This window comes from Malaya genurostris, chromosome 3 (genome assembly GCF_030247185.1).
Source record: "Malaya genurostris strain Urasoe2022 chromosome 3, Malgen_1.1, whole genome shotgun sequence".
NCBI lineage: Eukaryota > Metazoa > Arthropoda > Insecta > Diptera > Culicidae > Malaya > Malaya genurostris.
In genome coordinates, this window is record NC_080572.1 from 133,678,156 (window position 1) to 133,697,970 (window position 19,815).

Genomic DNA, 19,815 nt, shown 5'->3' on the forward strand with positions numbered 1-19,815 from the left:
GACCGTTACCATAATATTGATAATGTTGTTTGAACATGCGTGGAGTATCGTGATGTCATATCTCAACTAATCAATTTATTGCGTACCTTGCGTACCGTGTTGTAGTGACCTTCCTTACATGAAACTTCTTCATCATTTCATTAAGACCATTAGCGTTCCAATTTAATGTTTATTTTATGTTAGACTCCTTCCTCTTCCATGAGTTCAACCAATAGCCAGCTATCTTATATTGAATGAAAGTGATGAACTGATACAAACAAACCTGAAATAATTATAAGATCATGTACAAAATAAATGTTTTTTTTTTAAATAAAGAAATTTATAATAACAAAACACTCGATAGAAACAGTGTTTAGATTAACTAATGAATTCCGACATACTAATGTGATATTCGAAATGTTTTAGGTTTAAAGTACTATGTATTGTAAGTGCTACCGCGAAGAAAAGCTTATGTAAAGGGTGATTTTTTAAGAGCTTGAGAACTTTTTTAAACAATAAAACGCATAAAATTTGCAAAATCTCATCGGTTCTTTATTTTAAACGTTAGATTGGTACATGACATTTACTTTTTGAAGATAATTTCATTTAAATGTTGACCGCGGTTGCGTCTTAGGTGGTCCATTCGGAAAGTCCAATTTTGGGCAACTTTTTCGAGCATTTCGGCCGGAATAGCCCGAATTTCTTCGGAAATGTTGTCTTCCAAAGCTGGAATAGTGACTGGCTTATTTCTGTAGACTTTAGACTTGACGTAGCCCCACAAAAAATAGTCTAAAGGCGTCAAATCGCATGATCTTGGTGGCCAACTTACCGGTCCATTTCTTGAGATGAATTGTTCTCCGAAGTTTTCCCTCAAAATGGCCATAGAATCGCGAGCTGTGTGGCATGTAGCGCCATCTTGTTGAAACCACATGTCAACCAAGTTCAGTTCTTCCATTTTTGGCAACAAAAAGTTTGTTAGCATCGAACGATAGCGATCGCCATTCACTGTAACGTTGCGTCCAACAGCATCTTTGAAAAAATACGGTCCAATGACCAGCGTACAAACCACACCAAACAGTGCATTTTTCGGGATGCATGGGCAGTTCTTGAACGGCTTCTGGTTGCTCTTCACTCCAAATGCGGCAATTTTGCTTATTTACGTAGCCATTCAACCAGAAATGAGCCTCATCGCTGAACAAAATTTGTCGATAAAAAAGCGGATTTTCTGCCAACTTTTCTAGGGCCTATTCACTGAAAATTCGACGTTGTGGCAGATCGTTCGGCTTCAGTTCTTGCAGGAGCTGTATTTTATACGGTTTTACACCAAGATCTTTGCGTAAAATCTTCCATGTGGTCGAATAACACAAACCCAATTGCTGCGAACGGCGACGAATAGACATTTCACGGTCTTCAGCAACACTCTCAGAAACAGACGCAATATTCTCTTCTGTACGCACTGTACGCATTCGTGTGGTTGGTTTAATGTCCAATAAAGTAAACTGAGTGCGAAACTTGGTCACAATCGCATTAATTGTTTGCTCACTTGGTCGATTATGTAGACCATAAATCGGGCGTAAAGCGCGAAACACATTTCGAACCGAACACTGATTTTGGTAATAAAATTCAATGATTTGCAAGCGTTGCTCGTTAGTAAGTCTATTCATGATGAAATGTCAAAGCATACTGAGCAAATAATAATGCATGAAAATCATAACCTCAAAAAATCTGAGCAAATACTAATGCATGAAAATCCTAACCTCAAAAAAATCACCTTTTATATTGCCTTATGAAAAAACGTATTTATGAAAAAAAAGGCGGGTGGGTAATGTCAGAGACATAACTGGATGTCGTGAATACGAAAACAACTGACATGTTCCTTAACACTTCCGAATATCAATTAGTTGATCAATTGTATGAAATTGTATGTAGAATTTGAAACGATGCACCTAAACTAAAGTACAGATTAGTTACATTTAACATTCTGAAACACAAATATTATGAAATAACCAGTATAGTTCTTTATAATAAAATAATGGTCTCTGAGAAGAACCTTTTATGAAAGCGTTTGTGATGGAGAGTGATGAGTTGAATTCGAATTCCGATGGATGCCGCTGACTCCCGTCATCTAATTCCAGGCTGTTGGGTGCGATACTGATATGGTTGGTGTAGGTGAAGCGTTCACAACCGATTATAATCTTCCAATAAAGAAAACATTAATTCGCTGGGTTGATCAATGATACAATAGGCCTAATTTATTGAACGAAACTATCAATAGGGATTCGTTTCTAGCATTCAGGAGGGTCAAATTGCGTAATTCTCTACGACATTAAACTCTGGAACATTTTTCGCAAAACAAAGAAGGCTTTACTTGATCTCGATTACTGTAAATTTCACACAGCGGAAAGTGCACAAATCTAAGCAAACTGTTCTTGATTTGCACTAAACTGAGGATAATTACCTTCGATTTGCGAACAACAAATTCTAATAGTTCTTTAGAAAACTTTTAGAACCATTAGAACGGCTGATATTGTGTAATGCTCTCCATAGTTGTTTTTTCCTCAATGCTAATGACTGGCAGCTGTTACGTAATCGCTCTTGTCAAAAGCGAAACTAGCTGTGCAGACGACACAAAACACATCTGCTCGCAGTGGCGATAGAATCCAAACTGATTCAATTTTTGTTAAGAGATTTCCTATTATGTGATTTCGTTTGTAGCTTTTGCACTGATGAGCGGTCCTAACGGCCATAAAAATAGCAGCATACAGAATTTTAATGTCGATTATTTCATTTCGGATTTGCATAATTTATTGAAATCAACTATCAATGTGCTGTAGGGATTCGTTTCTAGCATTCAGAAGGACCAAATTGATGAACTCGCTACGATATTCACCACTTTTCGGAACATTTTTCTCGAACGATTTGTTGTACAGCAGCAGATATTTTGTTCTCTTTCTCAGAACGCGATCTGATTGGCTGATGTTGACATGGGTCAAATGAGACAGGTATTTCAATAGTGTACTATTGAAATACTTTAATGCTGTTGCTATACACGTTTAAGTTGAAAAATTTCGATTCTATTGGTAGTTAGATTATATAAATCCTTTCACAGATCACTGAGCTATGAGCTTTAAAAATACGAGAAAGGCAAACGCGCCTTATGAATTATCCTCTTTGATACTCGTTTATACCAAACATTTCAGAAAAGTTTAATTTTGAATTATTTGAGATTATGTCACACAATTGATAATTTTATTATAAAATTGTGATCATATTTCCGATGGCGTGTAGCAAAAATTATGTTGATTCGTTAGATACAACAGGAGATATTCACGATCAAAAACTTATCACTCTCAGAGGGTAAATTTTGAAAAGGCACCCCACAGTAAAGTAAGTCGTATTCACGACAAAACTCGTAATTCTCATATGATTCGCTGTTTGTGTTAGTGAGTATATTAGTTTATCGGTTCCTCTTCCCCATTCCATATGACAATTTTTTTACAATTTTCTCTAGGAAAAATCAAAGAATTGTAAAACCAGTAAAGTAAAAACAGTTCTATGGGTAGTAACCGTATCTTGTATAAAATTTGGATAAAAAATCACCACACCCAACTAAAATCGTAGACGTTAAAAATTATTTCAGATTTCAACATTAAAAATATCTTGGGACACTAGTGACAAACCGAAGCACTTTTAGCTGCGAGCTAAAAAGCACTGTACAACCACGGGACATTTGTGTATATTATAATTCTCATATTCTCAGAAAGTTTAACATTAAGCATCAATTCATGTAATATTTGTTATCATCAACACCATAATCAGGAGAAAAATCGGTGTTCGAAGTGCTTGCTGGTAAAAAAAATAGTTTCAGAAATAAAATGAAAAGTTCAAGAGGGAGACATTACTTCTATTAATTCGTTCGGTTGTAATAACCGTTTATAATACTACCGAAAATGCAGTGTAATACTGAAAATTATGCTTTATAGATCTAGTCGGTGTTGAACAGTCGTTCGCACCGCACGCGTATAGCTCTTGGCTCCTGGAATTTTTTTCTGGTTACCTAGAGTTTCATTGATTCAAGGTTTCAGTCTTTTTCAAGGCTACCTAAATCACTAACAGTCTTTTAAAGACTATCAAATAGTCAGCCTTTCCCAAGGCTATACAAAGAGTGATATTTGAGTGACTAAGTGATACAAAGAGTGTTATTAGAGTGACTAAGTGATACAAAGAGTGACTAAGAAATTAATCAGCCTTTTTTAAGGCTAGCTATTCAAAGAACTATTCTTCGAACTAAACAGTCTTTATCAAGACTTTTCCAAACTAGGAGTCTAATCGAAGACTAATTTAGCCTAGTTAATTTAATTTAAATTTTCATTCATTTCAAAAATCAATTTCACGATCTTATAGAATCTGAATGTAAAAATAAAAGACAACGGACGGATTTCCCTTCCGTTGATTCTATGCCGTCTAACAATATTTACGAGATTCTTTCTGAATCCGATTGTAGCGACATAGAAGAAAATTCTTCAAAAATTTCCAAAATGGACGCTTGTCGTTCTGGGAAGAAACATCAATCTATGCCACCAGTGACGGTGATGATTTCCGACTTCAAAGCATTCCGTACTGAGCTTCCTACTTTTCTCCCGGAAGTAAAAGTCTCATTTCAAATCGGACGAAGAGGAGAATGTCGAGTCTTGGTTGATGGATTGGAAGATTACGAACGTCTTGTTCGATATTTATCCGAGAAACTTCATAAATTTTATTCATATGATATAAAATCAGACAGACCCTTCAAGGCTGTCTTGAAAGGCTTATCAAATGATCAAAGTACTGATGAAATTAAAAATGAACTAAAAGAATTGCTTGGTTTTGCCCCTTCCCAGGTAATACTTATGAAAAAAGAGCGAATGGTACTTCTAAACCACGCTCTGGAATATCCCATGAACTTTACCTAATACACTTCAATCGAAGTGATGTATACAATTTGAAAACTTTAGGAAAAGTACGTTTCATTTCCCACATCAAAATTCATTGGGAACATTATAAACGGCATAATCGTATTGCAAACTTAACGCAATGTCGTCGTTGCCAAGGCTTCGGCCATGGAACCAAAAATTGTCATATGGATATACGGTGTTTGAATTGTGGTAAATCGCATCCGAAAAACGTTTGTCCAATGAATGAAACCACTGATAAATTTTCATGTTCAAATTGCAATGGAAATCATAAATCCAATTATTTGAAATGTCCTGTCAGGGATTTAAACGTTCGTTCGCTTAGACAACAAGTCAAATCAACGACCTCAAATTTACAGAACATACCTGAAAATCAAAAAACCGTTACAAATGCCAGGCCTAATTCTTGTAAGGCACTTATTTCTTCGAATTTAAAACAAAACACAGTTACGCCTGCCAATTCGTCTTCTAACGAAAACAATTTATTGACAGGTATCGACCTCGTCATCATCTACTTCTAATGTCAGTTATGCTAGTATAACAGGTAGAAATCTACCACTTAATTCTTCTAATGTAAATAATCAAAACACAGGACCACCTTGCAGTTCATCTTCTAACGAAAACAATTTATTAATAGGTAGATCGGCCAAATCATCTTCTTCTAGTGGCAGTTCTAATGAAAGTCTACCTACAAATATTCATTCAATGCCATTCGCTTCTTTAAATGAAGTTGGTTTAGGCGATATAACTGAATATAAAATGATCTACCTACAAGATCAACTTTTACAAATGATCATCCGAATGAATTCGACTTCATCACTTTTTGAAGCATTTCAAATCGGATGGCAATTTGCAAATAATATTATAATGAATTTAAAATTTAACAGTGAATTATTTGAATATTTTAAATTGGAATGCTCGATCTTTGAAATCGAGTGAAGATGAATTTAATAATTTTCTCAAATTTCATAAAATTCATATTGCCATTGTGACAGAAACTTTTCTTAAACCAAATGTCAAATTGAAAAGCAATCCACATTATGTGGTTCACCGATTTGACAGGTTTACTGGTATGGGTGGTGGAGTTTCCAGTTTTGTCCAACGGTAAATTAAACATCGAATTTTACCTTCTTTCAATACTAAAGTTATTGAAAGCTTGGGAATCGAAGTTGAACCCATTCATGGAATTTATTTCATCGCTGGAGCATATTTACCATTCCAATGCACCGGCGAACAATTAAATATCTTTAAAGGCGATTTGCAAAAACTCACAAGATATCGACCGAAATTTTTCGTTATAGGAGACTTAAATGCTGAGTATGTCCAGTGGAATTGTAGGCAAAATAACAGTAATGGTAAAATCATAATCAACTCTCAGCTGGTTCTAACAGATCAATGTCACATTTGTAGTGAACCGATTACACATGCTGACTTTGACTCAGATCATCTTCCTGTAACATTCAGACTACCCAACGAAGCTATAATTAATCTTATTAGTACTATATTCAACTATCATAGAGCTGTTAATTGGTTGGATTACAGATCTCACATTGAAAATCATGTGGAGCATGAAACTATTTTAGAAATTTCTGCGGACATCGACACAGCAATTGATCATTTGAATCATTATATTATCGAAGCAAGAAATCTTTCAGTTCCCAAAGCTCAAACTAAATTAAATTCTCCTATCATCGATGACAATCTTCAATTGCTCATTCGATTGAAGAATTTTCGTCGACGACAATATCAACGTTCTCGTGATCCTGCTATGAAAAACATAGTTAAGGATTTACAAAAAGAAATTAAACATAGATTTACTCTTTTGCGAAATGAAAATTTCGCTAAAGAAGTTGAACAAATTAAACCATATTCTAAACCTTTTTGGAAACTTTCTAAGGTTCTTAAGAATCCTCAGAAACCAATTTCTGCTCTCAAGGAAGGAAATCAACTACTTCTTACAAATGGCGAAAAAGCTCAAAAACTTGCTCAGCAGTTCGAGAGTGCACATAATTTTAATTTGAACGTTGTGAGTCCTATTGAAAATGAAGTCTCACTGAAATATGATCATATTTCAACCCAAGTGTTATCACAAAATGACATTATTGAGACGAATTTTGATGAAATTAAATCAATTATTAGGAAACTTAAAAACATGAAGGCTCATGGTAATGATGGAATTTTTAATATTCTTATTAAAAATCTTCCCGGTGTTGCCTTGAGACTCCTGGTTAAAATTTTCAACAAGTGTTTTTCATTAGCTCACTTTCCAAAAAGATGAAAAAACGCTAAAGTAATTCCTATCCTCAAACCTGATAAAAACCCAGCAGAAACATCAAGTTATCGACCAATTAGCTTACTTTCTTCTATCAGTAAACTTTTTGAAAAAATTATCTTGTTGAGAATGATGTCTCATATAAATGAGAATTCAATTGTTTTACCAGAGCAGTTTGGATTTCGTCATGAACATTCAACTACTCATCAATTTGTCAGATTAACGAACATGATAAAAGCAAATAAATCTTCTTGGTTATCCACTGGAGTTGCTCTTCTAGACATAGAAAAAGCATTCGACAGTGTTTGGCACAAAGGTTTTATAGCAAAAATGTCTGATTTCTAGTTTCCTATTTATTTGATCAAAATGATTCAAAATTATTTAACTGTTCGTACTCTTCAGGTTAGCTATCAGAATTGTAAATCTGAATTGCTACCCGTACGAGCCGGTGTTCCGCAGGGTTCGAGCGTAGCTCCAATCTTGTATAATGGATCACATTGAAGGAATCCAGGCAAAGTGTAATAAATATATTAAATGTTTATATCCTCATATAAACAGAAATTCTAAGCTCTGACTAAAAACAAATTGTTAATTTATAAACCAATTTTCAGACCAGCCATGCTTTATGCAGTACCAATTTGGTCAAGTTGTTGTTCCACCAGGAAGAAAACACTTCAAAGGATTCAGATTAAAATTCTGAAAATAAAATTCTGAAAATGATTTTGAAGCGTCCTCCCTGCTTTAGTACAAATGAGTTACAGACTCACAAATATAGAACCATTAGATGTAATGTCACATAATATTATAAGCAAATTCCGACAAAAATCGATGCAATCTTCAATTGAATCGATTCGCTCTCTGTATTAGTCAGTAAGTTAGTATATAAGTTCCTTTCCCCCTTTACACAATACAAGAAGGTTTAGAATTTTCCCTACACAAAAATCTCAGAATTGCGGAAGCAAATGATGTCCTCATGGTAACAACCAAATAATATATAATAGGGCTGAAAAGTCATCACTTGTGCCTTTACACCCATTTTAAATTTTAATAATTTAATTTTAACTCATATTCCAATAAATAGTTATTAAAAAAATGCTTTATAGATGAAAGTTGACGGTGGAATGTGATTTTCAACTACATGAATAAGGAAAATGTAAAATTGCCCTATGTGTCATGACGCCATTTTGATCGTTTCGGTGATTGGTGGCTAATCCAAATTTTTTTGGTTACTCTAGTTACAGGTCACAGTTTTAGTTATTTATTTTTACAATAATTATTACAGCATGTGAAAAAGTAATTGTACCGATTGGTAGATTAATGCAAATATTGTTTTTCTAGGACTTATATGAAAGGGTATCTTCAGAGTACTTAAATCCTAAATTGCTTTCAGGTGAGTACTATGCATGGGAAAAAACATGGAGAAGCTCAAAAACCATCTTAGCAGATTGATAGTATTCACAATATCAATTCCAGCTATTGTCTTCTCACTAGCTTATTTATTCTGTTGATATAATTACTGCCCTCTAACAAACAGTAGTTAGGCAATTGTTGAAAATAATAATACGCTTCTATCAATTTATGAGATACTCGAGAAAAACATTATCTAATATCAATAAAAATTCAATTTTCTGTGATTCAAAGTATAAGGCCCTGTTTTCAAAAACCAGATGTCGTATATTCAAGCCTCAACCTGAATAAATTTACAGAAATAACAAGACAGTAAACGTAATGAAATGTAATACAATATCAGCTCCAGTGGAAAAGTATATGTATGAAAGTATATGTTAAAAACCTGTTTTAATCCACCTAGTGGTGTAATGATGCCTTTCTCATATCAATCATACTATCATACCTATATAAAACTGTGGTATTCTTCAAAATTTATTTCTTCGATTCTTAAAAGATTAATCGAAATAGATTTGTTTGACCGTCTACAAATAAAAACTATTAATTGGAAAAGATTTGAGGTCGATTTAGAAAACTTTTTACGGTTTCTCGCTCTTTTCAGTGATGGTATAAAATTTTTAACACACTTTACCCTATATTTCCGGATCCGGAAGTCGGATCCGGATGAAATTCAGGAATTACGTATGGGACCACAGGACCTTTCATTTGAACTTAAGTTTGTGAAAATCGGTCGCGCCATCTATGAGAAAAGTTAGAACACATATTTTCATTTTTTTGTACATTTTACCCCATAAAGTGCAAAAAACGTTACATACACAAATACGCACATACACACACACAAACACACACACAGACATTTTGCGTACTCGACGAACTGAGTCGAATGGTATATGACACTCAGCCCTCCGGGCCTCGGTTCAAACGTTCAAACGGTTTTCACAGTGATTGCATAACCTTTCTATATGAGAAAGGCGAAAAAAAAAAAATTTCTTCTATTCTTAAAAGAATAACCGAAATCGGTTTGTTTGACCGTCTACTGATAAAAACCATCCAATTGGAAAAGATTTGAGGTCGATTTAGAAAATTTTGTAAGGTTTTTCCCCATTTTCAGTGATGGTGTACAATTTTTAACACACTTTACCCTATATTTCCGGATCCGGAAGTCGGATCCGCATGAAATTCAGGAATAACGCATGGGACCACAGGACCTTTCATTTGAATCTAAGTTTGTGAAAATCGGTCGCGCCATCTATGAGAAAAGTTAAAACACATATTTTCTTTTTTTTTTGCACATTTTACCCCATAACTCTCGAACCGGAAGTCGGATCTAAATAATATTCAGGAATTTTGTATGAGACCTCAAGACGTTTCATTTGAATCTAAGTTTGTGAAAATCGGATCAGCCATCTCTGAGAAAAGTTAGTGCACTTATTTTCACAATTTTTTGCACATTTTACCCCATAATTCCGGAACCGGAAGTCGGATCCAAATAATATTCAGGAATTTTGTATGGGACCATGAGACCTTTCATTTGAATCTAAGTTTGTGAAAATCGGTTCAGCCATCTCCGAGAAAAGTTAGTGCAAAAAAACGTTACATACACACATACGCACATACACACACACACACATACACACACACACATACACACACACACATACACACACACAGACATTTTGCGTACTCGACGAACTGAGTCGAATGGTATATGACACTCGGCCCTCCGGGCCTCGGTTCAAAAATCGGTTTTCACAGTGATTGCATAACCTTTCTACAGGGTGATTTTTTAAGAGCTTGAGAACTTTTTTAAACAATAAAACGCATAAAATTTGCAAAATCTCATCGGTTCTTTATTTTAAACGTTAGATTGGTACATGACATTTACTTTTTGAAGATAATTTCATTTAAATGTTGACCGCGGCTGCGTCTTAGGTGGTCCATTAGGAAAGTCCAATTTTGGGCAACTTTTTCGAGCATTTCGGCCGGAATAGCCCGAATTTCTTCGGAAATGTTGTCTTCCAAAGCTGGAATAGTGACTGGCTTATTTCTGTAGACTTTAGACTTGACGTAGCCCCACAAAAAATAGTCTAAAGGCGTCAAATCGCATGATCTTGGTGGCCAACTTACCGGTCCATTTCTTGAGATGAATTGTTCTCCGAAGTTTTCCCTCAAAATGGCCATAGAATCGCGAGCTGTGTGGCATGTAGCGCCATCTTGTTGAAACCACATGTCAACCAAGTTCAGTTCTTCCATTTTTGGCAACAAAAAGTTTGTTAGCATCGAACGATAGCGATCGCCATTCACTGTAACGTTGCGTCCAACAGCATCTTTGAAAAAATACGGTCCAATGATTCCACCAGCGTACAAACCACACCAAACAGTGCATTTTTCGGGATGCATGGGCAGTTCTTGAACGGCTTCTGGTTGCTCTTCACTCCAAATGCGACAATTTTGCTTATTTACGTAGCCATTCAACCAGAAATGAGCCTCATCGCTGAACAAAATTTGTCGATAAAAAAGCGGACTTTCCGAATGGACCACCTAAGACGCAGCCGCGGTCAACATTTAAATGAAATTATCTTCAAAAAGTAAATGTCATGTACCAATCTAACGTTTAAAATAAAGAACCGATGAGATTTTGCAAATTTTATGCGTTTTATTGTTTAAAAAAGTTCTCAAGCTCTTAAAAAATCACCCTGTATATGAGAAAGGCAAAACAGCAGTAAATGCACACCGAGAATTAGGTACATAGGCAACCTTCAGTAACATTATTTTTTAATCTTTGGGCCCCTCCCGAAATGAAATCCTGGGTACGGGTTTGGTCATATGTCAAAAAATGCAGTACTAGCCAAGAAACATTATATCCTTTTTATAAATATAAAAAAAGGTGTACAACTCGCTCAAGCTTTAGAAAATGCAACAGAAAATTCAGACATTATGTTTGAAAATATGAAGATTTTAAGTACGAATTAAATGGAACGATGTCATACACATATATTTTTACACGATCTTAGCCAATGTCTCAAATGTTATGCATTCGAAGAGTAAAACAGTGAAAACTTGAATCATATGAATTTATAATTAAAATATTGCGTTTTTTGAAGAACCGAGACGCTTGACACAACGTGATTTCTAGTGATCAGTACTCCGGATTTGATTTTGTGTTTGAGAATCCGCTTAAACGAACTGCATGAAAAACACGCGTGAATCGAACCTCATAAAAAAACTTTTGTCATAATTTTGAAAATACCACGAAAACAATTTAGGTTTTCTTTTGCAAAAATAGTGTGCAAAATCGTCTTATTTTAAATATTTAGGTGGACCAATGTGGCATGTGTAGTTATATCCATGAACAAGAACAAGTTAAACAGAAAGGTTGAACAATACAAATGGCGAAATAGCTCAGCAAATTGAGAGTGTGCACAATTTTAATTTGAACGTTGTGAGCCCTATTGTAAATGAAGTCTCACTGAAATATGATCATATTTCAACTCAAGTTTTATTACAAGATGCCATTACTGAGACGAATTTTGATGAAATTAAGTCAATAATTAGAAAACTTAAAAACATGAAGGCTCCTGGTAATGATGGAATTTTTAATATTCTTATTAAAAATCTTCCCGATGATGCCTTGCGACTCTTGGTTAAAATTCTCAACAAGTGTTTTTCATTAGCTTACTTCCCTAAAAGATGGAAAAACGCTAAAGTAAATCCCGTCCTGAAACCTGATAAAAACCCAGCAGAAAAATCAAGCTATCGACAAATTAGTTTACTTTCTTCTACCAGTAAGCTTTTTGAAAAAAATATCTTGCTGAGAATGATGTCTCATATAAACGAGAATTCAATTTTTTTACCAGGGCAATTTGAGTTTCGTCATGATCATTAAACTACTCATCAACTTGTAAGAGTAACGAACATGATAAAAGCTAACAAATCTTCTGGATTATTCACTGGAGTTTCTCCTCTAGACATAGAAAAAGCATTCGACAGGTTTGGCACAAAAGTTTTATAGCAAAAATGTCTGATTTTCAGTTTCCTATTTATTTGATTAAAATGACTTAACATTATTTAACTGATCGTACTTTTCAGGTTAGCTATCACAACTGTAAATCTGATTTTCCACCCGTACGAGCAGGTGTTCCGCAGGATTCGAGCATAGCTCTAATCTTGTATAATATTTTCACTTCTGATCTTCCAAATCTACCCGTTGGTTGTCAGAAACCGCTATTCTGTGACGACACATGTCTGTTAGCCACAGATAGAAATCTAAGAGTGATCTGCAGTCGCATGCAAAGAAGCTTAAATATTTTCAGTGATTATCTGTCAAAATGGAAAATTGCACCAAATGAAGCAAAAACGCAATTAATTATCTTTTCTCATAAGCCAAGAGCCTCTTTTCTTAAACCAAACAATAATCACATTATCAAATTGAATGGTTTGAAATTGACATGGTTTCATCAAGCAAAATACTTAGGTTTAACGTATGACAAAAAACTCACTTTCAAGGATCACATTGAAGGAATCCAGACCTTTGTAAACCTTTGTAATCAATATATTTAATGTTTATATCCTCTTATGAACAGAAATTCTAAGCTCTGTCTAAAAAACAAATTGTTGATTTATAAACGAATTTTTGGACCAGCCATGCTTTATGCAGTACCAATTTGGTCAAGTTGTTGTTCCACCAGGAAGAAAACGCCTCAAAGGATTCAAAATAAAATTCTATAAATGATTTTTAAGCGTCCTCCCTGGTTTAGTACAAATAAGTTAAACAGACTCACAAATATAGAACCATTAGATGTAATGTCACATAATATTATAAGCAAATTCCGACAAAAATCGATGCAATCTTCAAATGAATCGATTCGCTCTCTGTATTAGTTAGTAAGTTAGTATATAAGTTCCTTTTCCCCCATTACACAATACAAGTAGGTCTGCAATTTTCCCTACACAAAAATCACAGATTTACGGAAGCAAATGATGTCTTAAGGTGAAATGTAGCGGAATGCGAAAATCGCGTTTTTGATCAATTATTCAAAAACTAGACCGATTTTCGAAAAACCAAAAACACTTAAGTTTTCGAAATCAAATTTATCATAACTAAGTATTCTTAGAATTTTGAAATTTTGCTTTGCCGAGCCGTAATTGGTTTTTGAAATGTATAAACGGTCACTGTTCCGTCCCACGGGGATGATTTTAGAACTGAAAAGTAGTATTTGTAGCAGAATTTCACAAAGAATCTGAAAATGCAACTCAAAATTATAAAATTTTAGCGAAAACAACCGAAAATTGAAAAAGTTTTCATAAACTTTTCTGCATTTTTTTTATTGCTTGCGCGCTGCTGTTTCGTATTGAGGTGGTGTGAGAAATGCACGGTGGGCACGGTGGCATTATATCGTGAGCAAAAAATAGATATAAAACAATGACGCGAATTTATGCAGCATTGGGTTTTGTGTTGAAATAAAAACGACTTGAATACAACAAAATGAGTACTGTAAGAAATCGTCTATTTTCTAAGTAGCTGTCATTTATACAAACAATGTGATAAACATTGAGGGCCAGCTTCGAGCCAGTCAGCATGGAAAACTTATTGGAATTCATTGGTTTTTCAATTATTATGAATACAATGAATCAACGCTTGATTTTGATTTCAAAATCGATTGAATAATAAGGAACTACGAAATAACTTTATATTCAATTTCGTGCCCCAAATATGTGCTTGAGAAAAGATTCACTAAATAATTTTAACTGCATGGTATGATGAACTATTAGTTATAATTGGAATGTATTCCAATAATGTAATCTAAGAAATTATTAAACTATTGATGATTTCTGGCACCGGAGGCCAGAGGCAGTTTGGTCTTCGGTTCGTTATCGTTGAAACAGACATTTCTAGACTCATCATGCTATACAATTCCGAAAGTCGCTTCCGAAAAAAAGTTAATGGTAAATACTTTTACGTAAATTCTATCTCATCGGCGGGAAGGGCCTGGTGAACGACTGGCAAAGATATCGAAAATACTTGAATGTTCTCTTGTCTTCAACCGTTCTTTTGAAGGAGAACCGATGCTTGCTACTAAAATCAGGCATATACATGGTTAGCAAGTTAGTCAATACATATACATATAACCTCATGTTAATCATTCATAATTACTCATGATTTATAGCTCTAGTGTAAGAGTAATCACTAACAATGATGATTGAATCAGCATATATTCAAAGTGTGAAGAATTCTAAAATCCATTACGTCCCGTCTTTTTTACAAGCCAATATAACGAGAGGTAAACCCACTGCGCTCAATCATTGAAAAAAGTTCTTGTTTCTATGTGGCCGTTTTTCATGGTACGCTTTGTGCGACGGTTCGTTCGACTGAAGCGGATAAAATTTTGCGCGTACTTTATGACGCTACATTTCACCTTAATGGTAAAGACTGTCCCAGAAAGTATGGACGCACTTTGATTTCGCTGTAAATAATTCACAAGTGTTAGATATTCAAATTTTATTTGATATACTGATAAATAGAGCTTTCACCATTCATTCATCAATGCGAGCTACTTGCAACAAAACGCCCTCTTAGAAAAAAAAAAAACGTATAATGGTAGTCCTTCATTGGTCCAATACGTTGGATCATTGGTCCAATGAAAGTCCAATCAATCGTTCAACGGGAGGCCAACACGGGACCTTCGTTTGCCGATTTTGAAACAGACCGTTGAACCGAATGTCCATTGTTGAACCATTTTTAACATGAGTTGTTGGAGCCCCGTTGGACTAGTTTTACTGCAGAATTTCTGAAATTTTTTCCACTTATTTGTTTAAACTAACAATACATACCTGCACAATACATCTACTTCACGTAGAATAACAACAATTTTTTTTTCTATGTAAAGGTAACACTTAATTTTCACAGAGAAAAAACAACAACAAACCGTTCCAGCAAATTGAACGAATATTTCGTGCAATATGTCGTTCAACAAGCGCTCAAAGACCAACAAAATTGAACGGCCTGCTGAGAGGGCGGTTCAGCGCAGCTACAGCACTCATACCAACAGACTGAGTTACCGGCTTCGATACAGGAAATATACACGAGCGAACAGATTGGAGAACGAACCATTCCATACATACTTGACGACGAGCGTGCCGTATTACGTTTAATACTATTGAACCTTTCTGAAAAAGAGTATGCAGTATTCTCTTTTCTCTCAAATATAGGCAATTAGGTTTTGCACGATGACGACACAAATGAACTGCCGATGAATCAAGTTCATCTTTGACAGTTGCCGTGTACTTGTTTTGTTTTGCGACTGCAAGTTAAAAATTGAAAAAATGACGAAAAAGTGCCTGTTAAAAACGTATTCCACAGTGAAAATAACTAAAAAGATTGCCCTGTGTGTGTTTCCAGCATCAAGGAGCGATTTATGTATGAATCTGTTGAGTGTGAGGCGACTTGCAATTTTTACATTCGAACGATGAAGTTCTGATGAAATTTTAAACTGTAAACAAGTACACGTCGACTGTCAAAAAAAGTTCATTCTGTTCATTTTTGTGAGGTTATGTCATTTTTTTTTTCATAAATACGTTTATTTCATAGGCAATATACATAACGATTTATTAATTTTTAGTTTGACGTAAAGCCGCCATGACTAAGTTCAGTTTTTGCAATGACTGAGCGGAAATATATATTGGAGAAGCCAAGTGAAAGAAAAACTAACAGAAAAGATGAATTTTTGGAAAAAGATACGCTCAGAGACAGGACTCGAACCTGCGTTCTTATGCATTCCGTGCATACGCGCTACCATTTCGCCACTCTGATCTTGCTTTAGCCACACTAAAACTCACAGACACAATAGCAACGTACATCGAACATGGTCTACATCCTGGCCGTCATCCGACCGACACCTTATATCCAAACATCTTCTCTGTCCATCAGACACTAGTCCTCTCGCTTTATACCTATTTCTCCGATCAAGCATTGAGTAGGAGAGTGTATTTATAATCGCTTGTCACCTTCTTTAATGGTGCCAGTCGCTGGCTGGACATCGTCAGCGACAGACCCCTATGAAGGTTGTATTGATTGTCTGCCCTTTCCTACCAGAAGCAGATTGTTACGGAAAATCAAACCGCAATTGTTTTTAACGATTTATTAATTTTTAGTTTGACGTAAAGCCGCCATGACTAAGTTCAGTTTTTGCAATGACTGAGCGGAAATATATATTGGAGAAGCCAAGTGAAAGAAAAACTAACAGAAAAGATGAATTTTTGGAAAAAGATACGCTCAGAGACAGGACTCGAACCTGCGTTCTTATGCATTCCGTGCATACGCGCTACCATTTCGCCACTCTGATCTTGCTTTAGCCACACTAAAACTCACAGACACAATAGCAACGTACATCGAACATGGTCTACATCCTGGCCGTCATCCGACCGACACCTTATATCCAAACATCTTCTCTGTCCATCAGACACTAGTCCTCTCGCTTTATACCTATTTCTCCGATCAAGCATTGAGTAGGAGAGTGTATTTATAATCGCTTGTCACCTTCTTTAATGGTGCCAGTCGCTGGCTGGACATCGTCAGCGACAGACCCCTATGAAGGTTGTATTGATTGTCTGCCCTTTCCTACCAGAAGCAGATTGTTACGGAAAATCAAACCGCAATTGTTTTTAACGATTTATTAATTTTTAGTTTGACGTAAAGCCGCCATGACTAAGTTCAGTTTTTGCAATGACTGAGCGGAAATATATATTGGAGAAGCCAAGTGAAAGAAAAACTAACAGAAAAGATGAATTTTTGGAAAAAGATACGCTCAGAGACAGGACTCGAACCTGCGTTCTTATGCATTCCGTGCATACGCGCTACCATTTCGCCACTCTGATCTTGCTTTAGCCACACTAAAACTCACAGACACAATAGCAACGTACATCGAACATGGTCTACATCCTGGCCGTCATCCGACCGACACCTTATATCCAAACATCTTCTCTGTCCATCAGACACTAGTCCTCTCGCTTTATACCTATTTCTCCGATCAAGCATTGAGTAGGAGAGTGTATTTATAATCGCTTGTCACCTTCTTTAATGGTGCCAGTCGCTGGCTGGACATCGTCAGCGACAGACCCCTATGAAGGTTGTATTGATTGTCTGCCCTTTCCTACCAGAAGCAGATTGTTACGGAAAATCAAACCGCAATTGTTTTTAACGATTTATTAATTTTTAGTTTGACGTAAAGCCGCCATGACTAAGTTCAGTTTTTGCAATGACTGAGCGGAAATATATATTGGAGAAGCCAAGTGAAAGAAAAACTAACAGAAAAGATGAATTTTTGGAAAAAGATACGCTCAGAGACAGGACTCGAACCTGCGTTCTTATGCATTCCGTGCATACGCGCTACCATTTCGCCACTCTGATCTTGCTTTAGCCACACTAAAACTCACAGACACAATAGCAACGTACATCGAACATGGTCTACATCCTGGCCGTCATCCGACCGACACCTTATATCCAAACATCTTCTCTGTCCATCAGACACTAGTCCTCTCGCTTTATACCTATTTCTCCGATCAAGCATTGAGTAGGAGAGTGTATTTATAATCGCTTGTCACCTTCTTTAATGGTGCCAGTCGCTGGCTGGACATCGTCAGCGACAGACCCCTATGAAGGTTGTATTGATTGTCTGCCCTTTCCTACCAGAAGCAGATTGTTACGGAAAATCAAACCGCAATTGTTTTTAACGATTTATTAATTTTTAGTTTGACGTAAAGCCGCCATGACTAAGTTCAGTTTTTGCAATGACTGAGCGGAAATATATATTGGAGAAGCCAAGTGAAAGAAAAACTAACAGAAAAGATGAATTTTTGGAAAAAGATACGCTCAGAGACAGGACTCGAACCTGCGTTCTTATGCATTCCGTGCATACGCGCTACCATTTCGCCACTCTGATCTTGCTTTAGCCACACTAAAACTCACAGACACAATAGCAACGTACATCGAACATGGTCTACATCCTGGCCGTCATCCGACCGACACCTTATATCCAAACATCTTCTCTGTCCATCAGACACTAGTCCTCTCGCTTTATACCTATTTCTCCGATCAAGCATTGAGTAGGAGAGTGTATTTATAATCGCTTGTCACCTTCTTTAATGGTGCCAGTCGCTGGCTGGACATCGTCAGCGACAGACCCCTATGAAGGTTGTATTGATTGTCTGCCCTTTCCTACCAGAAGCAGATTGTTACGGAAAATCAAACCGCAATTGTTTTTTTGGTAGCGCGTATGCACGGAATGCATAAGAACGCAGGTTCGAGTCCTGTCTCTGAGCGTATCTTTTTCCAAAAATTCATCTTTTCTGTTAGTTTTTCTTTCACTTGGCTTCTCCAATATATATTTCCGCTCAGTCATTGCAAAAACTGAACTTAGTCATGGCGGCTTTACGTCAAACTAAAAATTAATAAATCGTTAAAAACAATTGCGGTTTGATTTTCCATAACAATCTGCTTCTGGTAGGAAAGGGCAGACAATCAATACAACCTTCATAGGGGTCTGTCGCTGACGATGTCCAGCCAGCGACTGGCACCATTAAAGAAGGTGACAAGCGATTATAAATACACTCTCCTACTCAATGCTTGATCGGAGAAATAGGTATAAAGCGAGAGGACTAGTGTCTGATGGACAGAGAAGATGTTTGGATATAAGGTGTCGGTCGGATGACGGCCAGGATGTAGACCATGTTCGATGTACGTTGCTATTGTGTCTGTGAGTTTTAGTGTGGCTAAAGCAAGATCAGAGTGGCGAAATGGTAGCGCGTATGCACGGAATGCATAAGAACGCAGGTTCGAGTCCTGTCTCTGAGCGTATCTTTTTCCAAAAATTCATCTTTTCTGTTAGTTTTTCTTTCACTTGGCTTCTCCAATATATATTTCCGCTCAGTCATTGCAAAAACTGAACTTAGTCATGGCGGCTTTACGTCAAACTAAAAATTAATAAATCGTTAAAAACAATTGCGGTTTGATTTTCCGTAACAATCTGCTTCTGGTAGGAAAGGGCAGACAATCAATACAACCTTCATAGGGGTCTGTCGCTGACGATGTCCAGCCAGCGACTGGCACCATTAAAGAAGGTGACAAGCGATTATAAATACACTCTCCTACTCAATGCTTGATCGGAGAAATAGGTATAAAGCGAGAGGACTAGTGTCTGATGGACAGAG

The 19,815-nt window shown here is 36.1% G+C and overlaps 1 protein-coding gene across 4 annotated transcripts in view; it reads left to right on the plus strand.

The window, feature by feature from the left end:
• LOC131437280 (myotubularin-related protein 10) overlaps positions 1–19,815 on the plus strand; it is a 271,863-nt gene that overhangs the window by 50,441 nt on the left and 201,607 nt on the right. For 2 of the 4 annotated variants that reach the window (XM_058606524.1, XM_058606521.1), the window contains exon 2: positions 8,542–8,593. The exons of the other annotated variants lie outside the window; for them this stretch is intronic. In XM_058606524.1, the coding sequence (XP_058462507.1) occupies positions 8,542–8,593 (52 nt within the window). The remainder of the gene's footprint in view (positions 1–8,541; positions 8,594–19,815) is intronic. 4 annotated transcript variants of the gene reach the window in all.